Source organism: Mus caroli, chromosome 1 (assembly GCF_900094665.2).
Source record: "Mus caroli chromosome 1, CAROLI_EIJ_v1.1, whole genome shotgun sequence".
In the NCBI taxonomy this organism is placed as follows: domain Eukaryota; kingdom Metazoa; phylum Chordata; class Mammalia; order Rodentia; family Muridae; genus Mus; species Mus caroli.
In genome coordinates, this window is record NC_034570.1 from 127,360,985 (window position 1) to 127,379,815 (window position 18,831).

Below are 18,831 nucleotides of genomic sequence, written 5' to 3' on the forward strand. Positions count from 1 at the left end.
GAGAGAGAGAGAGAGAGAGAGAGAGAGAGAGAGAGAGAGAGAGAGAGAGATTTATGTGATTTGCTATCAGGTGTTTGAGTAATCCCCAAGTCAAGAGTACATGCTTTGTGAAAAACAGAAACCCAATGAAGGAACAGTCCCCAGCATCCTTAGACCCTGGTGAGGGTGAGGGTAATTTGAGAAACTGAGCAAAGACCCTTGGGAACCAATCATTGGGTGGTTCTCCTTCCTCCAGTCCCTGGTCCTGCCTTCAAACACACACACCTGTTATGAGAACCACTGCGGAGGTGTGGAGGGGTGCTTTTAAAATAGATCCCAGATCCACCCTATAGATTCTGATCAGGTTGGGATGGGGCATGGGAAACTGTATTTGAAAACTGTGTTTGCCTGAGATGACACTCATAGTCAGCCCAGGCTGGGGCACGTGGAGGTTACGCCAGCCTTGCCAGCCTTGCCAGCCTTGCAGCAGGGGAGCCCTCTCCCCTGTAGCTCACTTGCCTTAGGATTCATGATTACAGGAAGGTCTGGAGCTGTCTCCCACCCGTTGTTATGCCGGGAGAGGACTTTACCTGAACTTTTTGTTTCTGTTCTCCACAGTCCATGAGACCAGGTCTAGACTTCTCCCACCTGACAGCCCTCAAAGCTTTGAAAACAGCTGCCCTCCAGTCTGACTGGGCTCCTCTTTAACCCCATCCCCAGAGAGGTACCAGATGCCTTGAGGGTCCTTTTAATTAGTTGAAGAAGAAAGAGGAGTTTTCAGTATAGCTCTGTGGTAAAGCACTTAGCTAGCATGTGTGAGACCTTGGATTCACTCCCCAGAAGAACTGGGCTGGGGGCACACCTTGGCACTTGAAGTACTTGGATGTGTCAAGGCAGAGCCATTCTGGAAAAGGCCTATAGACTCTCTTGAGCTAGACTTCCTTCTTGGTGTCTCCTTCTTTTGGGTAGTTTGGAAACAAACTTGATTCTGTATCACAGACTATTCAAAGATCAAAGACCTTCAATGACCTTTTGAGATGGAGTCAACTCATTTATGATTGACCAAACTAAAACCAGGAACCAGGGTACAATTTGGGAACCAGTTCAAGGTCAAATGGCAGAACAGGATCTGCATAGAACCCCCTGACCCAGGACTTATCCCTATACTGTAGGACTGTCTATAGAGAAGCTGGCTTGTGTTGGGAGGTGGAAGGGTGGCCTTAGAGCAGAGAGCTAGAACTATAGTGACTGTTAGTGTTTATGAAGCCTAATTTGGATGTTGTCTTATCTGGTGCATGTGCGAGCACTTGGAGTCGAGTGTGATACCCTGCCTTATAGAAGAGGAAAGTGAGAGTCAGTGCATTTTTAAATGACTTACTCAAAGTCTCTGGCAAGTGGTGAAGCCAGGATTGGAACCAGCTGTGTAACTTTGGGCCAGCCTCCTCCCCTCTGGGTGTCAGCGCCTCGTTTGTGAAATGAAAACGTTGGCCTAAATTAGTGCCGGGGAAGTACTTCCCAGGCTCTGATGTGCATACACATCTCCTGGGGAATCTTGTAAAACACAGATTCGAGTTCAGTAGTTTTGGGTGGGGCCTGAGACCGGATGTCTCTCACAAGCTCCCAGGGGAAGGTGGTGCTGATGTTGCGGATCCAGAGACCACACCGGAGCAGCCAGGCTCCAGGGGACCCACCCAGCTCTGATGTTCTTTGTTTATGAGCTTAGGAAGACTCACCCCAAAGGCCTTGAAAATTCAGGAAGTAGATTATCCTGACTGAAGATCTTAGTGGGCACTTTCCATGTCTGGACAAGCCCTTGTGCCTAGTCTGAAGTGTCTATTCCTGACCCTTCTATACTGCCATCTGTTGACCTTGGACTGACATCTGCAGAGTGTTCAAGGGCTTAGGTTAGTGCCCGGACACTTACTGTCCCCTATAATAGGTATAAAGAGGAATACCCAAGATCTTGGGGCCACCCACCATCCCATAGTCTTTTTAGGATTCTTCATAAATACCTACCAGTCTTCTGAGTGCATGGTAAGGCTATATTTTTCCTCTCCTCTTTTAACTTCGTTGTGGCCATGCGCCTTACTCATGTGTTTAAACAGATCAAAGTGACTCATAGAAATTTCTGTACAGAACTTTTTTTTGTTTGCTTGGTTGCTTGAGGCAGAGTTTTGCTACATTGCCCAATCTGATCTGGGGCTTGCAATCCTCCTGCCTCAGCCTCCGGGGTTGCTGAGACTGTAGGCATGCATCACTATATACAGAATGTTTGTGGCTTGTTTCTAAGACACAGCTTTGCTGTGTAGTCATGGCCACCCTTAAACTCATGGTCCTTAGCCTCCCAAGAGTTGGGATTACAGATTGTTTAGAGCTCTTTAGAAAGTGGGGCTGGAGAGATAGCTCATACGGCTCAGGTACAGGCATGTGGGGTTTACTAACAATTTCAGTACTAGGGAGCCAGAGATAGGCAGATACCTGGTGTTCACTAGGGAGTCAGCCTAGCCTAAGCAGTGAGTCTTAGGTTCAGTGAAAGACTCTGTCTCAAAACTCCTGAGGATCCGTACCCGGGTGGACTTTTGGCACCGACATGCATGCCTGTTCACACACCTCACACAACCATGGGTATACACTTGCACATGTGCACACACACAACTCTTTAAGAGCTGTTCTGTGAATCTTTATGTCCCCTTATGCCTCCCAACGAGGAAGGGAACAGGTAAGAGGGTTACCTGGCTGAGGTGGAGGGGGTGTGTCCCTGAACCTATGAACTCCACCTCTCCTGCTTTGTCAATCCCATGAAGAGAACTCAGATTTCGTCCCCCTGGAGCTTAGCCTGAACCTGACTCAAGGGACCCTCCGTGATGCTGCAAGATCAGCTCTAACTTCCTCTCCTGAGCCCCTCCAGCCACATGTTCATCTCTTCTTGACCTTGTACTCAGACCGGACACCTCACAGCCACCTTCTCTACCTGATCATGGAACCTGGGAACTTGCCCATCTCGAAAGTGACAGGAACGTTCAGAATTCTGGTCGTGAAGCATCTGGAAGTCAGAGGCAGGAAGAAGCTGTGAGGAACGTCTCACCTAGAAAGACTTGGTGCAGACTCCTTCCCTGCCATTTCCCCTCTCCTTGCCCTGTCCCCCATGCCTATTTTAGGAACCTTCTGTGAAGGTCAGCTCTCCAGAAAGAGAGGAAGTCACCATCAAGTACAGAGACTAGCAGAGCTGGAAGGATACATGCAGATCACACCCCCCTCCCCCTCCCCCGTCAGTCCCGCAGTACCAGTGATGTGCTACTTGTTACTATTCTGAGTGCTAACTTATGAAAAGCAAAAGCAAAGGCTTGGTAGGAGCCAGGACCAGCTCAATTGCTTGTCTGGGGCAGACCTGGGGACCAGGAAGGTAGTGAAAAGATATCGTCCTGTTTTGAATGTTTTCAATTAAAAAAAATGTATTTAAGGCACGTGCCACAAGACAGTTTGTTCCTCAGTGTTAGAGCACAGAAGGGGACCGCATTAAGACTGGAATAAAGCTGAAACTTCCCTGTCACCTGGTTTTGCTGTCATCACGTTTGTGGCCCAGCTGGTGGAAACAAACCTACCATCCTCACAGGAATATTACAGATACGTTTATGCACAGGACATCGTCTTGATAGTGGCAATGAACAGCGGTGCTCCTGGCTTGTGTGTTTGCCATGTTATGGTATGCTACACGTTAAACCTGCTCACAGACGACAAGCTCACCTAACGACAAGCTTCAGAAGGTCTCTGTCACTGAGCAGTGAACGAAGTGTTGCGTGCATCTAAAAGAGGGTTTCTCACCCCATTCCCACGAGAGACCCCTTCACGCCTGAAACATTTTTATGCAATCATAGGTATATAGATATGTAAAAATGTGTACAAATCAAATATTCACTGATAACAAATCAGTAACTGATTTAAAACTATTCTTTGGTATATACTATTCATTAAATAGAACAAATTTGCATTCCCTTGAGAGGGGAGCACTTGTTTATTTTTGCATAAGGAACTAAGTCGTGGCTGAATATTTGGTACTGCCGGGCATAGAGCAGGGTCAACATTTCAGAATGGCCTGGCATTTGGCTATTATAATCATCCAAGCTACTCACACCACTTCACACAAACACACCATCCAAAATGATAGCTGGACATTTAGGGCCACTTTAGAAATGGTTGGAAATTCTAATTACAAACCAAAATGCAATAAAGGTTTTTTTTGTTTTGTTTTTTAAGAGAGAATTAAAAAAAAATTAAGCCAGCAACTCAAACAGTAATTTTAAAATTCAAACATTCCTGGTTAGTGAGATGGCTCAAAGGGTAAAAATATTTGTTCTTTGACTCCACAAGTATGAGGTAGCACACATGTCATTGTGCTTTCTCCACTCAATAATTAAATTCAAACATTCTAACAATACAATCCACTGATAATACTAGCTAAAAAACCTACATGCTCAGAACTGTTAGCTGTGATTAAGCCAACACCTTTGTATAAGAGCCGAAATCTCTTTTTTTTCCCCCTCCAGACTGGGTTTCTCTGTATTGCTCTGCTGTTTTGGAACTCACGCTGTAGACCAGGGTGGCCTCGAACTCACAGAGCTCTGCCTCCCTCCACCTCCTAAGCAATGGGATTAAAGACGTGTGCCACCACTGCCTGGCGAGCTGAAAACACTTTATGCATTAAAAATACTGCAGTTCAGCCGGACGTAGTGGCGCACACCTTTAATCCCAGCACTTGGGAGGCAGAGGCAGGCGGATTTCTGAATTCAAGGCCAGCCTGGTCTACAAAGTGAGTTCCAGGACAGCCAGGGCTACACAGAGAAACTCTGTCTCGAAAAACCAAAAAAAAAAAAAAAAAAAAAAAAAAACAAACTAAACTGCAATTCATAGCATATAATATTCTCGAGTCTGAGTCAAGGTGTTCCAGCAGGGTAAACGGCCTCCAGCGCATGCGCAGTGAGAAGCTCAGCTGTCTGCTAAGGATCATGGCTGTAATGAAGTTATTAGATACTATACGGATGCGTGCTGCCAGACACACCACAGATTCCTATTGTGCTTGATTTTGTGTTAACTTTTGGCCACTTCATGCTCAGAAACCTTTTAATCTCACCAAGATATCCACAGCCCCCATACTCAGTTATACAAATCGCATACAGGGTTGGGGCTCAGGTTGAAGGCCCTGTGGTTCAAAGCACGTTGTTGTTATTAAAAGAGAATGGTAGGGGCTGGCGAGATGGCTCAGCGGGTAAGAGCACTGACTGCTCTTCCGAAGGTCCTGAGTTCAAATCCCAGCAACCACTTGGTGGCTCCCAACTACCTGTAATGACTGTAATGAGATCTGACACCCTCTTCTGGTGTGTCTGAAGACAGCTACAGTGTACCTATTTATAATAATAAATCTTAAAAAAAAAAAAAGAGAGAGAGAGAACGGTAAGAAACTGAAAATGCTTGAAATGGGGAGAGTTGCCCAGCAGGCAGGTTAGGAAAGCTACTAGTTGCTTTGGGCCCCTAGCCTGTTCTGGTTACATCTCTGCTCTGTGGTCCAGTGACCTGGAGGGCCATTCTGGGGCAACCCTTTTGCTTCTGCAACATGGGCATCCAGATGCCAAGATGGCATGGGAAAGGGGAAAATTCTGCAGGCCTCAGCCTGAATCCTGAGCCCACAAATCCAATCTCTGTCAGACCCAAGCTGGGATCAAATGCCTTCAAGTCCAGACTCAGCCCCATCAGAGAGGGGCAGTGGGCGCTCTCAAGACGAAAGGGATCCCTGGTGAATCAGGAAAGTTATTGGGATGGAAAGTGATTAAAGGGCTGAGCGTGGGAGGGGATTTCCAGTCAGAGAGACAGGCCCAGGAGCATGCCCGGGCTGGTCAGCTCCACGGTTGCTGCCCACTTGAGGTCTGTTGCAATAGTGCCCATAAAATCCAAGTCATTAGAGACTTGAAACTTGGGCCGGTTTTCAAAAAAGCAGAGACTGGAGGAAACCCCAAAGCCCTGGACAAAAAGAGCTGTACATCAAAGGAGAAGGAGAGGATCAGAAGTGTGGGGAAAAGATCTGCTGGGGTGAGAGAGGAAAGCAGGGAGGAACCAGGGAACTGGAGGTTAAATACAGAGAGGGGGCAGGGTGGGGCAGAGCTATGGGTGGACTCCTGCGCCATGTAGGTGAGCTACCTAGTTCTGATGAGCTAGGAACAAGGAACCAACTGAGGAGGGATCAACAACCATCCTCTTTTCTTTTTCTTTTTCTTTTTTCTTTTTTTCACCTATCTGGGGATTCTTTTTCTTTTTCTTTTTCTTTTCCTTTTTCTTTTCTTTTCTTTTTTTTTTTTTTTCACCTCTCTGGGGAGTTCCCGGGGCCCTGGGAACCAACCAGGCTTTCTTGGAAATCGTTATTAGCTTCACAAACCGGAGCTTGACAACCTTCAATTTACAGTGAGAAATGGAGGTGTGATCAAGGATGTGACTGTCCAAAGCTCTGTTGAGCTGGTGTAATTCCTCGAGTGTCCACTCTGTAGCCGAGCGCGCCTTCCAGTCAGTCAGGGGTCCATAGTGATTGCTCAGCATCAAAACCAGGACTCTGACTCAGTAGGTCTAGGGTGGAGCCTGGAATTTGCTTTTTTGGTGTTGCTGGACCTGGGTGTTTTAAAAACCATTGCTCTAAACTTTGGCTATCTACCTAGAGTATTTGGAGTAGTATCAATAATGTATAAGAAGGAGGCTCCTAGAAATTCATATTTTCTGGTCCCAGACCTCCTGAACCATCAACATTGGTCCCTAGCAGCATAAGTAAACCTTTCTGTTTCAAGGGCCAGGTACCCAAGGTGCACAGGGGAAACCGCCTCTATGTTTGCAGAGGTTGGCAGAGGGGGTGAGGAGAGCGTCTGTCTATTTGGTGTGATGCTGACATTCCCCAACAGGAGAGTCTGTTGTGCCTACCCAGGAAAACCCCACAGATGCCCTGAAGACAACAATCTCCAAGAATGCGTTTGAAATCAACCCTGCTTTCAAGTCAGTCATGGATTTTCAATTTCATAGAGAGTTCCTAATGTAAACTGGATGTTGGTGGCGCATGCTTGCAATCCCGGAACTAGGGCAGCTGAAGCAGAAGATCTCAAGTGCCAGGCCAGCTTGGGCTACATACGGAGACTGCATCTCCAAAAACCAAAATAAGAAAACCAAAGGGCAAACATCTTCAGGTTAGCCCACCCACACCCCACGGTTGTATTGGTCACACATCATTATGACGCTTTCCAGATTTAGCCTACACAGCAGAAGTGGGCTTCAGTTCATGTGGGGTTATGTTTCCCACCATGTTATGATTCTGATACTAAAACAGTCCCCATTCAACCACAAATTTTAGCCAGCTCTCTCATTTGTTTTATCTAAACATATTTATTTAATTTTATGTGTATGTGTGTGTGCCTATGTGTATGTCTGTAGCTCATGTGTGCAGAGCCTGTAGAGATCAAAAGAAGGGTTGGGATCCTGGAACTGAAGTTACAGGGGTTGTGAGCACCATGTGGATGTTGGGAACTGAAGCTGGGTCCTCTGCAAGAACCGTAAGGGCTCTTAACTACTGAGCAGTCTCTCCAGCCCCTCAAACTTATTATTCTTCATTGCATACGTGTTGATGTGTTGGGCACTTAACTAGGTTTGTAAAGGAAGCAAGATAGGTCAGGATTGAAAACTTTGAGTACTATAGAGTGATAATATTTAAAAGAAAAATAATTCTGTCCCTTGTCACCCTTTCTCAGAGGGACTATTAATGGTTGAGTCTTGGCCTTTAATTGTTGCATTTATGTATTTATTTATTTTGCGAGGGAATGAGGGAGACTCGTGGATGGCGTGGTGTGTGTGTGATTAGAGATCAGAGGACAACTTGCAAGAGTCTGTTCTCTTCTTCCAGCGTGTGGATGGTGGGGCTCCAGTCTGGTAGCAAATGCCCTTACCTGGTGGGTCACCTTTATGAGACACATTGAGACACGCTGTCACTATGTAATCCTGGCCAGTACAGAACTCACTGTATAGCCCAACCTGGTTGAAGATCTTGACTCTCCTGCCTCAGCCGCCTGTGTGCTGGGACTACAGATGTCAACTGCTAGGTCTAGCCAGCTTCCATAATATTTTAGGTGATATACTTAGACCTCTTTTAATTGGTTCCTTAGCTTTCAGCAGCATCACCCTGTTCCATCTCCCATTTTTTTTAGCTGTATTTTTCTGTTTTGCCCACTCATAAGTAAATGTTTACTGAGGCCAGCCTGGGGTGGTGGTGCACACTTCCAGCACTTAGGAGGCAGAGGAAGGCAGAGTTCGAGGCCAGCCTGGCCTACAGAGCAAGTTCCAGGATAGCCAGGGCTACAGAGAAACCCTGTCTTGACAAACAAAACAAACAAACAAACAAAAAGTGTTTACTGTGAGCCAAACAGCCTCTGATGCTGGAGCTATGAGGATGAAGAAGATTGTGAACTCTTGCTGGCATAAAGCCTATATTCTAGGACAGGACAAACAGTAGTCAAATAGGAAACATAGAGCTGAGAGGGTGATACAAGTGGAGCAGAGAGGGGGACATGGTGGGTCTGTGGGGAGCGGGTAGAAGGTTGAAGCAGGGTATTGGGGAAAATCTCATGAAAAAGGTAAGAGGATAAAGAACAAAGAACTGTGGGAGGTGGTAATGCAGGGATGCTCCCTTCAGTCAGAATGCAAAGTGCAAACAAATATCATGAGGAAGGGGGTTGAGGTTAGAAATCTAGAGCAGGTCCCAGACCAGCAGTCCAGAGGGCCTTGCCGGCATGTCGCTGCGTTCATCTTACTCATCACTCTTGTGGATCCTGGGCAAAGTGTATCATCATTTTACATAGTTGACTTTTTTTTTTTCTTTTTGAGACAGGATCTTACTATGTAGCTCAACCCAGCCTAGATGTAGACCAGGTTAGCCTCAAACTTGTGGCAGTCCTCCTGCCTCTGGAGTGCTGGGATTATAGGTGTGTATTATTATGGTGGATTACTTTAAATTTTTAATATTAATATATTTTATTTTTGAAAGATTGTTTACATTTATTTTGGACATGAAAAACCTTGATTTTTTTTTTTCCCTCCTTCCCCCTAGACAAAGTTTCTCTGTGTAGCCCTGGCTGTCCTGAAACTTGCTTTGTAGACCAGACTGGCCCGAAACTCAGAGATTTGCCTGCCTCTACCTTCTGGGTGCTGGAATGAAGGCGTGCACCACCACTGCTTCAGCCTTGCCTATTTTTTTGTTTTGTTTTGTTTTGTTTTGTTTTGTTTTTTGTTTTGTTTTTTCGAGACAGGGTTTCTCTNTTTAGCCCTGGCTGTCCTGGAACTCACTTTGTAGACCAGGCTGGCCTCGAACTCAGAAATCCGCCTGCCTCTGCCTCCCGAGTGCTGGGATTAAAGGCGTGCGCCACCACCGCCCGGCTAGCTTTGCCTGTTTTATCCTTTTGTTTTTATTTGTAGTTATTACAGCTCTGCATCCCTCTGCCACATTCTACACTGTCGATAAAATTATCTTTACTGCTGTTCCTTTGTCTAGCAATGTATTACTCCCTGGCTTAATCTCTTCAAGTAAATGTTTAAAACAATAGCTCTGGGGCTGGAGCGAATACTCAACTGGAGAGCTGGCTCAGCTGAGTACTGACTGTTCTTCCACAGGACCTGGGTTCAATTCCCAGCACCCACGTGGTAGCTCACAAACACAGACATACATGCAGGCAAAGCACCAAAGCACATAAAATAAAAATAAATGATTAAAAAAATAAACCCAGTTACTTTGTTTGTTGGTTGGTTGGCTGTGGCTCTTCACCCAGCTGTGCATGTCCCTCCACAAGGTCCCTTCCATCCTTACAGTAAGTAGAATGTAGAATGGGACATTCATAGCTAGAGACATTCTTGGCTCACTCCCCGGCCCCTCCTCAGGGCATTTTGAGTCAGCCCCAAACAGCTGGACTCAGCTTGCCTGACGGGGCAGATCAGCTTTCTATTTGGTAGGGGGAAGGGGAGGCGGCAGCTCTGGGTTGCTACAGGGGACATGCTGTCCATCTGTCCCATGTGGGGTCAACAAGTCAGTAAGAGTCCAATCAGAGTCCCAGGACTCAACCTTTCTTCCCCGGGTCAGGGGTCTGGTTCCTGCTACTGGTGTAGTAACCCTGATGGGGAGGCATGCCCTGCACCCTCTGCTCTTAGAAACTTGATCTCAATATTTAATTAATACAACTCGGACCTGAGTGCCCCTCAGATAGGGCTTCCAGGAAAGATGCCAGTCCTGGGGGGAACTGAATTCTCTTTCCTAACCCCAGGAGGTCACGTGACTGCAGGGTCTCCAAGATGATTCCTGGATTCCAAAGACTGACTCTGGCCATTGGGACAGCAGTAGAGGGGCCCAGAGCATGATGCTCCACGGAGTTTCCTCCTAGGCCCCTTCACTCACTCTCTTGTTACCTGATGTCACCACCCTTTCCCTTCCTTTCTCCACCGTCTAGAAGCCTCTAACCCTCCAGCCAGTAAGGAAAGAGTGTGGGTGGCCATGTCATGCGTTACAAGGGCTCAGTGTTTATGGAGAGGCAGGGTGATGTCACCAGCAGATTCCAGGTCCTGTAAGCCACCATACATTCATGCCCTATACTCTGATTACAAAGCTGCAGGGTCCCGTTTAAGTTGTTTGAGTTCTCTGCCTTGGTTTTTTTTTTTTCCTCATGAGAAATGTGAGCAAAACACTATGCCCTATCTCTCATGAGAATTTAAAGCATGGAGGAAGGCTCTGTAAATTTTGTCTTGAGAATGATCCAGTAGTTATAGAAAGCATCACTGAGCGAGAAGGAAGCAGTAGAGATGGGCTCAATGGAGACACTCCTCCCGGCCCCACTCCCCACTCCCATTCCCTAAAGGAGAGAGGGTTGGTCAAGGCAGGATTCTGTCAGGTTGGTCAACTCAGCAGTCCCTAGAAGAAGCCTGAGGGGAAAGCCACACCATAGTGGCTGGCTGACAAGGGTCCCTAAGGGCACTGTCTAACCTCTCTCTTCGAGTGGCATTGTGGGAGTTAGGAGCTGAGGGACAGGGAGAAGGTCAGAGGGAGGGACAGACAGACACTGGGTATATGTACTCCACATACAGGGCTCTGGGTGGGAAACTGATAACTCTCTCCACAGCTGGCTTGGTTCTGCAGGGGAGGGTACCCCCGGCTCACCACAGAATCCTCCCTATGCCCGTTAGTTTTTCGACATTGAGGACCCAAACAGGAGGTGTGAGTACAAAGAGGTCTTCTTTCTGACTAATTATTTATCATGAGTCCCAGAACCTTTACGATTAACATGTCCATGAGTAGGTGTTTAAGAAAGTTTGGCCTGGAGGGGTTGACCAAGAGGGCCAGATGAGGGAGGCCCTAGGAGAGACATCTTTCTCGGGCTTCTGACCTTATATGATGGAAGACACAGTAGGAAGAGAGGAATAACTGAGTTGGCAGATCTGTCCCGGGTCCTCACGAATGGTCACTAAGTTGCTCTTCACAGCAATCCTACCAGATCAGAATAGATTAGTTATCCCATTTGATACAGGAAAGTATGGAAGAAGGTTAGAGCTATTGGCCAGGTAGGAGAGGAAACAGAACCAGGGAAGAGAGGTTTGAAGCCAACTGAGAAAAGCCTGTCTCCCTTCAGCATAGTGTCCCAGGAGAAGCCCATTCTCTGCTGAGAAGCCACAAGGCTGAGGGCTAACTGCAGTAGGCATGGTTGGGCTCCGAGTCAATGCTCTGCGAGACAACCCCACACCCACAGCACGTGTGTCCACTTCCCATTGATCCATCAGAATTTCTCTCTCCCCACTTTATACACACTATTTTCTAACGCCTGCCTACCTAAGTAGACGCAGGGAAAGGTGGGAGAGTAGGTTGTCAGATCTGTGGCCAGCCTCCCTTGAGCCCAGCAGAGAGACATCTGCTGATGATGGTGGAGGGAGCCAACACTAGCTTTTGGCAGAGGCTGGGGGACCAGAACTCTCGAGCTCTGAGAAGCAGCGGGTATTTGACACCCACCCTGCCATGGTGCCACTGCGTTATCGCCAAGCCGGCCCCACCCCAGGCCAGCAATGACCTGGCTCCTCTAGGAGACGATCCTCGGCCCTCCCCCACTTCTCCTCTTTTGCCCCCTCCCACTTCTGCTAGGTCCCGGGTGTGAGGCCGGGGTGAACGGTTGAGGCTGGGGGTCGGGTGAGGGGTTCGGAGCGGTGTTTTAAAAAGGGGCAGCCCGCAGGCTATTGAGTAAGCAGCCCCCTCCCGGGCCCGCGCTGCTGATGGGTGTTGGAGCCCCGCTGCAGCCCCGCCCCCCGGGGCCCTGTCCGGGCGGGTGCGCTGCGCAGAGGGGAGGGCCAGCGGGGCAGGAATGCGCGGCGGGCGGGCGGGCGGGCGGCGCAGGAGGCGAGCGGTGGAACATGTAAGGGCACATCCCGCCAGCAGCCGCCCAGCTCGCAGACGGAGCGCAGGGGAGCGGGCGTGCGGGCGGCGAGGCGCAGGGCACCGGGTAGAGGCTCGGGGAGGTCGGAGTGGCGCGCAGGGTTCCAAGCCGGCGGCGAGAGAGTAGCATCGCACGAGCCTCCCGGTCCCCGCTGTCTGCGAGGCGGCCCCGGCTGCAGGCTCGACTGCACAGGGAGCAAGGCCAACCAGCCCCAGGGCGCGAGAAGCCGGCGCTGTAGAGCCGGGACAGCCGGGATCGCCGCAGCCTCCAGCGCTGTGGGAACCTCGGGGTGCCCATGACGGCGGCGGCGACCGTGCTGAAGGAGGGCGTGCTGGAGAAGCGCAGCGGCGGGCTGCTGCAGCTGTGGAAGCGGAAGCGCTGCGTGCTCACCGAGCGCGGGCTGCAGCTCTTCGAGGCCAAGGGCACGGGCGGCCGGCCCAAGGAGCTCAGCTTCGCCCGCATCAAAGCCGTGGAGTGCGTAGAGAGCACTGGGCGCCACATCTACTTCACGCTAGTGACAGAAGGCGGGGGCGAGATCGACTTCCGCTGCCCCCTCGAAGACCCTGGCTGGAACGCTCAGATCACCCTGGGCCTGGTCAAGTTCAAGAATCAACAGGCCATCCAGACTGTGCGGGCCCGGCAGAGTCTTGGGACTGGGACCCTTGTGTCCTAAACCATGAGGCGTATCATTTTATCGACATGCCCCCCCTCTCCCATCTCCGTGCCCAGAAGACATGTCAGGTGAGTTCCAGAGCACTGAACCCTCTCTCTTCTTCCTCCTCTGCTCTCTATAGAAAACCAGGGGCTTTGGTTTCTATCCCAAAGCTGGACGATCCCAGAGAAGGTTGTTGGGACCAACAGAGAGCAGGATCCGAAGAGAATGTGTTTTTGGAAGCCCAGGCCCTTTGCCAAGTGAGCAGAGCAGGCCCTTTCCCGAGGGCGCCAGGCAGGAGGGTCCTAAATGTAACCCAAGTGTCGGAGAGGAAGATGGGTCCTAGGAGAGAGAGCACGGGTGGGATAGGTCTCCTTAGAGATTGGTTCACTCAACATAGGACTCCTGCGTTGTATGACTCTCTTCCAGAATGAATGCATGTTGGAGAATGTAAGCGTTGAACTGCGATGACAACTCACTACGGTGTAGTTATCGAAGGAGTTATAAGGGCTTGTGAACAAAACCATGCTGTCTTAGCTCCCTACCTGGGGCTTCAGTGGAAGGCTGGGCTGAGCCAATGGCTTCAAAAACTCATTCTTGATAATGGATCTGGGGCTCCAGGGCTGAGGTGTGGGAGCATAAAGGAGTGTGAGATGTGGAATGTGAGATGTGGCCAGGACATCATTGCAGGAATGATAGGCCTGGCCTATCCATGAGTGCTGGCCAAAGGCATGCTGGGCCAGAGGAGGAGAAGCTAGAAGAGGGATGGGTGGCTGAGAACAGGATGGGGCCATGCATCTCTATTCATGATGTCTTAATCCTCCTAAGGGCAGAAGGCAGAAGGCAGAAGGTTGGGGTGGGGGGGGGGTTGGTTTGTGGTTAGAATGGCTCAAGGGAGGGACCAAGAATAGAACCTAGAAGCCATGGCACTTAGCCGTGTGCCCTCTTCCCCAGATACTACTCCCTCCTCATGGGAACCAGAGCTGGGTCAAGGAGGGGTTTATATAACTCTGCCCTTAACTTCTCCAACGGAAGCTTTGGTCCCTCTGAACCCAGTTACACCACCCAAAGTATCTCATCCATCCCCTCTTCCATCTCCAGCAAACAGAGGTCAGGTTGAGACTCTGGTTTGCTGCCCTTACTATAGAGATGCTGTAAAGCAAACCCTCTGCGCTAAGAATGGGTCCACCTTGATCCCTTAGGACGCAGAGAGGGGCTGGAGGAAGCAGTTTCCACTGACCGCAGCATGTTATCATGTCATCAGCCTTCTGTCCATTTCTCCAGTCAATCTCTGGTCAAAAAATACTTGGGGGAAAAATGTTGCCCTAACACTCACAGACCTTTTTTTTCCTTGTCAATCATTTCCCAAACAGTATAGTTTAATGACAATTTATATAACATTACATTGTGTTAGGTATTAACAATAATACAGGGATGACTTCAAGCATATGGGAGGTTTGCATAGGTTATATGCAAAACTACACCCTGTTAGAGAAAGAAGCCCCCGGATTTTAGTGTCTGTGGTATGACCTGGATGGAACCTGTTTCCTGTGGATAACAGGAGTGGCCACATTATTTCCTTCTGTTCTGGTGTAGAAAAGGTTGAGAAGACCCGGTATGAGGCACACAGTAAACCAACCATCCTAACCACTGTTCTTGCTTTCCAGCTTCTCTGTCCACTTTGGTTGGTTGGGGCCTGATTACATGTGATGAGCCAGAAGCTATCAACATGAGGAAGATATACCATCATGGAAGGAGCCAACCAGCCAGAGACGGAGAGCAGAAGCCAGTAGGGGCTGAGCATGAAGATTCAGTTCCTGGACACTAAGACTGTTGTTATATCCAGCTCAGACCTGCAAGCCACAGGCCTGGCCTCCAGTATCATGATGGAGTACTTGGGCCTTACCTGGTCCAGCCCTTGGTTCTGGGTTCTGCAGACTGCTGTTTGACCTCTGGCTTTGAGACATGCCCAAAGAAGGGCTGTTCTTCATGGCGTGCCAGTGCCTCAGAACTCAGGAGGCCAGCCTGGGGTCCAGAAGATGAACACCCTACCTTAGGACAGCCACTGGACTCAGCTTGTGGAGGGGGGTCTGTTGGGCTGGAGTCCTATGCCTGGGGGGGTCTCCTGCTGCTTAGGTCCTTTTGGGACCCCCCCGCCCATCTGTACCCTTTCTTTGCACACTTCTTCCCTCACCCCTGTTGCCCTCTCCTCACTTCAGTGTTGGGCCTGGAGGGGGTGGGGGTAGGATAAGGGTTGGCCCTTTACCATTTCATGCTTATTCCAGAATGAAGAGGCCCAGTTCGTGGGCAGTAACCACGCTGTCTACTGAGTGAAATTCTTTTAAGTACAGGACACCTAGAGCTTTGGAGTATCTCTTCTCTAGTCCACAGGCTCTCTGAAAGATGTAACTTGAGGGGTATAAGCACTGTACCCCCAGTAGACATGGCCTCATTGGCCTAAGGAAGGAAGGGCCCCAGTGTGACTGAAGAATGTCAAGTCCTGCAGCTGCCTCTTCTGTAGAGGGTGACTTTGTCCCTACTAACCTGGGAAGTGACTCTAGTTTCCAGGTAGGCTTCTCTCCGTGTGGTTTACACATGCAGATGCACACATTAATACATACTTAAGACTTCCTTAGCCGTTTCTACATGGGAATCAGCAGAGGAATCAAGGCCTTGAGTTAGACAGAACCGGCTGTGGAGTGTCCCCTGTGACCTTTCCCAGTATAACCAGCAAGTCTCCCTCCCCTCCCTGATGCGGAGCAGTGACCTGCTTCAGAGTCTCTCCAGAAGGAACGAGGCCGAGGGAACGTACTTCTTAATCATTTGAAGTCTCTTTAATAACCTTTGGCTTCTCATGTTTCACCCCTTCTGGTGTCTCTTGTTTTTTAATCAAACTTTTCCTTTCTCCTGTCCGTGTCCCTCGGGCCTCAGAAGTTTCTCTCATGTGGGATGGGAACTGTATCTTACAGTCGAATATGGGTATATGGATGGGTGTATGGTTGACAGTTAACCATTATCTCACTTATTATCTCATTAGTCTACTACCACCCTGTGGATAGCTTAATCCCACTAGGTCAAAAAAAAAAAAAAAAAAAACACATCATCTTCCATGCTAACCTAGATCAATGCTATAAAGGTTAGGGCTGAGCCAGTGTGCGCACTGTGATCCATTGATGTCTTCTTCGGGTGGGGAGAGTCAGCACTTTCATGCTTCAGGAATGGAGAGAAAGTTGCCATTCCTGCCTTGGCATAGCTGTTAGTGGGGAGGGGTTACTCTTCCTGTCCTTGTGAAACAGCCGACGATTCCAGCAAAGCCCAAGAATTGATCCTGGTGGTAGAGATTCAGGCTTAAAGAAGTGAGGCATCGGGCACTCAGAAATGGGGAAGGAAGACGAGCAGAAATAGTGTCTCTTCTTGGGTACTCTGATTTCCAATGGATGTGGAGAAGCAACAACAACAACAAAAAAGACAGACCCGATTTCCGCCCTAGGAACCCAGAGTTTAGTGGCAGACAAACCAATAGCAGCCGGTGCCAGTGGAACCGACCACAGGAAGCACTGGGCAGTATTTCCTTGCTGTTCAGTGTTGACCTCGGCAGAGCTGAGAGGGGTCATTGTGCCGCAAAGGGCAGCAGACACGGGCAGGGCAGAGCATCCAGGGCAGGGGGCAGGTACTTGCTTGGGTGATGGAAGCAGGCTCTGGTTTCTGACTGAAGCGCCCTACTTTTTTAGAGACTGAGCCTTGGTTCTAAGTGTGCTTCAGTTCTTGCCCAAAGCCAGCTTTGGTGTGTCCTTTTTGCTAGGTGAGTCCCAAGCTATCTAAAGTTCACCATTAGAGACCCTCTTGTGAACCTAGCACACAGCAGGCCTCTGGCACACATGTGTTGGTGGGGACTGTTAGAACAGAATGAATATTTACCACAGTTCTGAGAACCCTGGGTTCTCAGCTCTCATTGTAGAGAGAGGTCTGGTGCTCCCAGGACATATTATTTCAAAAGACCTTTAGGGGAGCTTTGGGCTTTTTAGCAGGGAAGGGGTCACATCGCAAGGTTGGCTTTTTTGCTGTGAATTTCCAAGAAGGAGCAGAGGCCTTCACCCTTGGAATGCCTGTTGTACTGCTGATAGGATAAAAGCCCCTTTGGTGACAGGGTCAGGGTGCCAGCAGACTCTCAGGAAGAGAGAAAACTGCCTAGCTGGGCCAGAGGACACTGTGAGGCCAGGGAGGGGCTGCTGCCACCAACTTCCCCCCTGCTCTGGCAGCCAGGGCCTCGCCCGGCCTGATCCATGAGTCATCAATGGGAAAATGAGACAGGGCATGTCTCAGCTGAACAACTGGAGTCCGAGGAGGTGGGGTGGGGAGGCTGAGGGGAGAAGGGATGGGCTCGTTCTGCTCTGGGAGAGCCGGGTTGGGAGTTGAGGTTTTGGCAAGAGTGAGCCTGTTGCAGGGAAAGAATGGAGAGAAGGTGGGAAAAGCCAGAGAGTCCAGAGCTGGAACTGCAGAAGAAAAGAAAGGGTGGATCTCCAAGGCTCGATAAGATTGTCAGCCGGAAATCTGGAGCCAGTGATAAGGCACCATGGGCAGCTGTGTCACCAGGGCCAGCATCCAGGGACCCTAGCAAGAATGCCAGGCTGGATGCCAGACTGCCCTGAGGCTGTATGGAAAGCTCTGGCTTGGGTGCCTCCAATCGACGGTTCCCATTTGCCCACCACAGTCCACCAGAGTGACTGCTATAAAATGCAATTGATTTCTTCTGCTGGCACCAGCAGCTGCTTGTCCCTTGCAGTGGGGGAGTTCCTGTCCTAATTGTTCGTTCTCTCTCTGTCTCTCTCTACCGTGCTTATGTTTGCACATCCAGGACTCCACAGGTAACTGTTCCCATCCCAGTACTAGTGAAGGTCACCTCACACAACAAACCATTTCCTCCAACTCCTCCCACATTTTGGTATCATGGCTCGGAGCTCTCTTGCTCTGAGAGAGCCTCCCCTGACAGCCCTGCCTGCAGGCTAGCCTGAGTAACCGCTCTTCCTGCCGTGTGGCCATTTCTTCTTTATTAGTCACACTGAATGCGATTGCTGGTTTGTATGTCTGCCTGTGCCAGTAGACTGGTTCGTTCTTGGATGTGTCAATTGTGTATCCCTGGTGTTCCAGATTACCCGTCATCCAGTACAACCTTAATCATAGCAATGGCAAGCAGTACATATGTTTCCCGTGTATTGGTCCAAAAGCTGCAGTTACCTATAGTGCTAAGGCATCTAAAACTGTAGTTAGTACTCGATGAGAGAGGTACTTGTCTTATATTAAGAAACCAGGACTCGGGGAGGCAAAGTGACTATTCAGAGTCACAGCAGTTAATAAGTGGTGCCGTCAGGAGTCGACTTAGTCATGGTGGAAATCAAAGCAGGTGCTATTAACCCAATGCCAAACAGATTAATTCTTACTGCATGAGTGATTGCTCAAATCAATGATTTAAGTCAGTTTTGCTGAGAGGAGGGAGCTCAGAGGAGAAGGAGCTCTCCTGTGTGAGCTCTGAGGAGTAAGCAACTTCAAAGAGCTGCCTGTGAGCTGCTGTGTGCTGGGTGTTCATGGAGAAAGTGACTAGAGTCAGCTCCAGGGACCAGGGCGGCACCAGGCTGTGTTGGTAGTACCTATAGCACTAGAACTTGGGAGGCTAAGGCATGACGATCAAGAGTTTGAGGTCAGCCAGGGCTGCACAGAGGCCCCTTC

At 49.4% G+C, this 18,831-nt stretch overlaps 1 protein-coding gene across 1 annotated transcript; it reads left to right on the forward strand.

Annotated features, from left to right (window-relative positions):
• The first annotated feature begins 12,415 nt into the window (after window positions 1-12,415).
• Phlda3 (pleckstrin homology like domain family A member 3) lies at window positions 12,416-15,424 on the forward strand. The gene is made up of 2 exons (XM_021168365.2): window positions 12,416-13,196; window positions 14,775-15,424. Exon 1 carries the CDS (start codon window positions 12,751-12,753, stop codon window positions 13,126-13,128), a length of 378 nt encoding a protein of 125 aa, XP_021024024.1. The 5' UTR covers window positions 12,416-12,750; the 3' UTR covers window positions 13,129-13,196; window positions 14,775-15,424.
• Window positions 15,425-18,831: the final 3,407 nt, after the last annotated feature.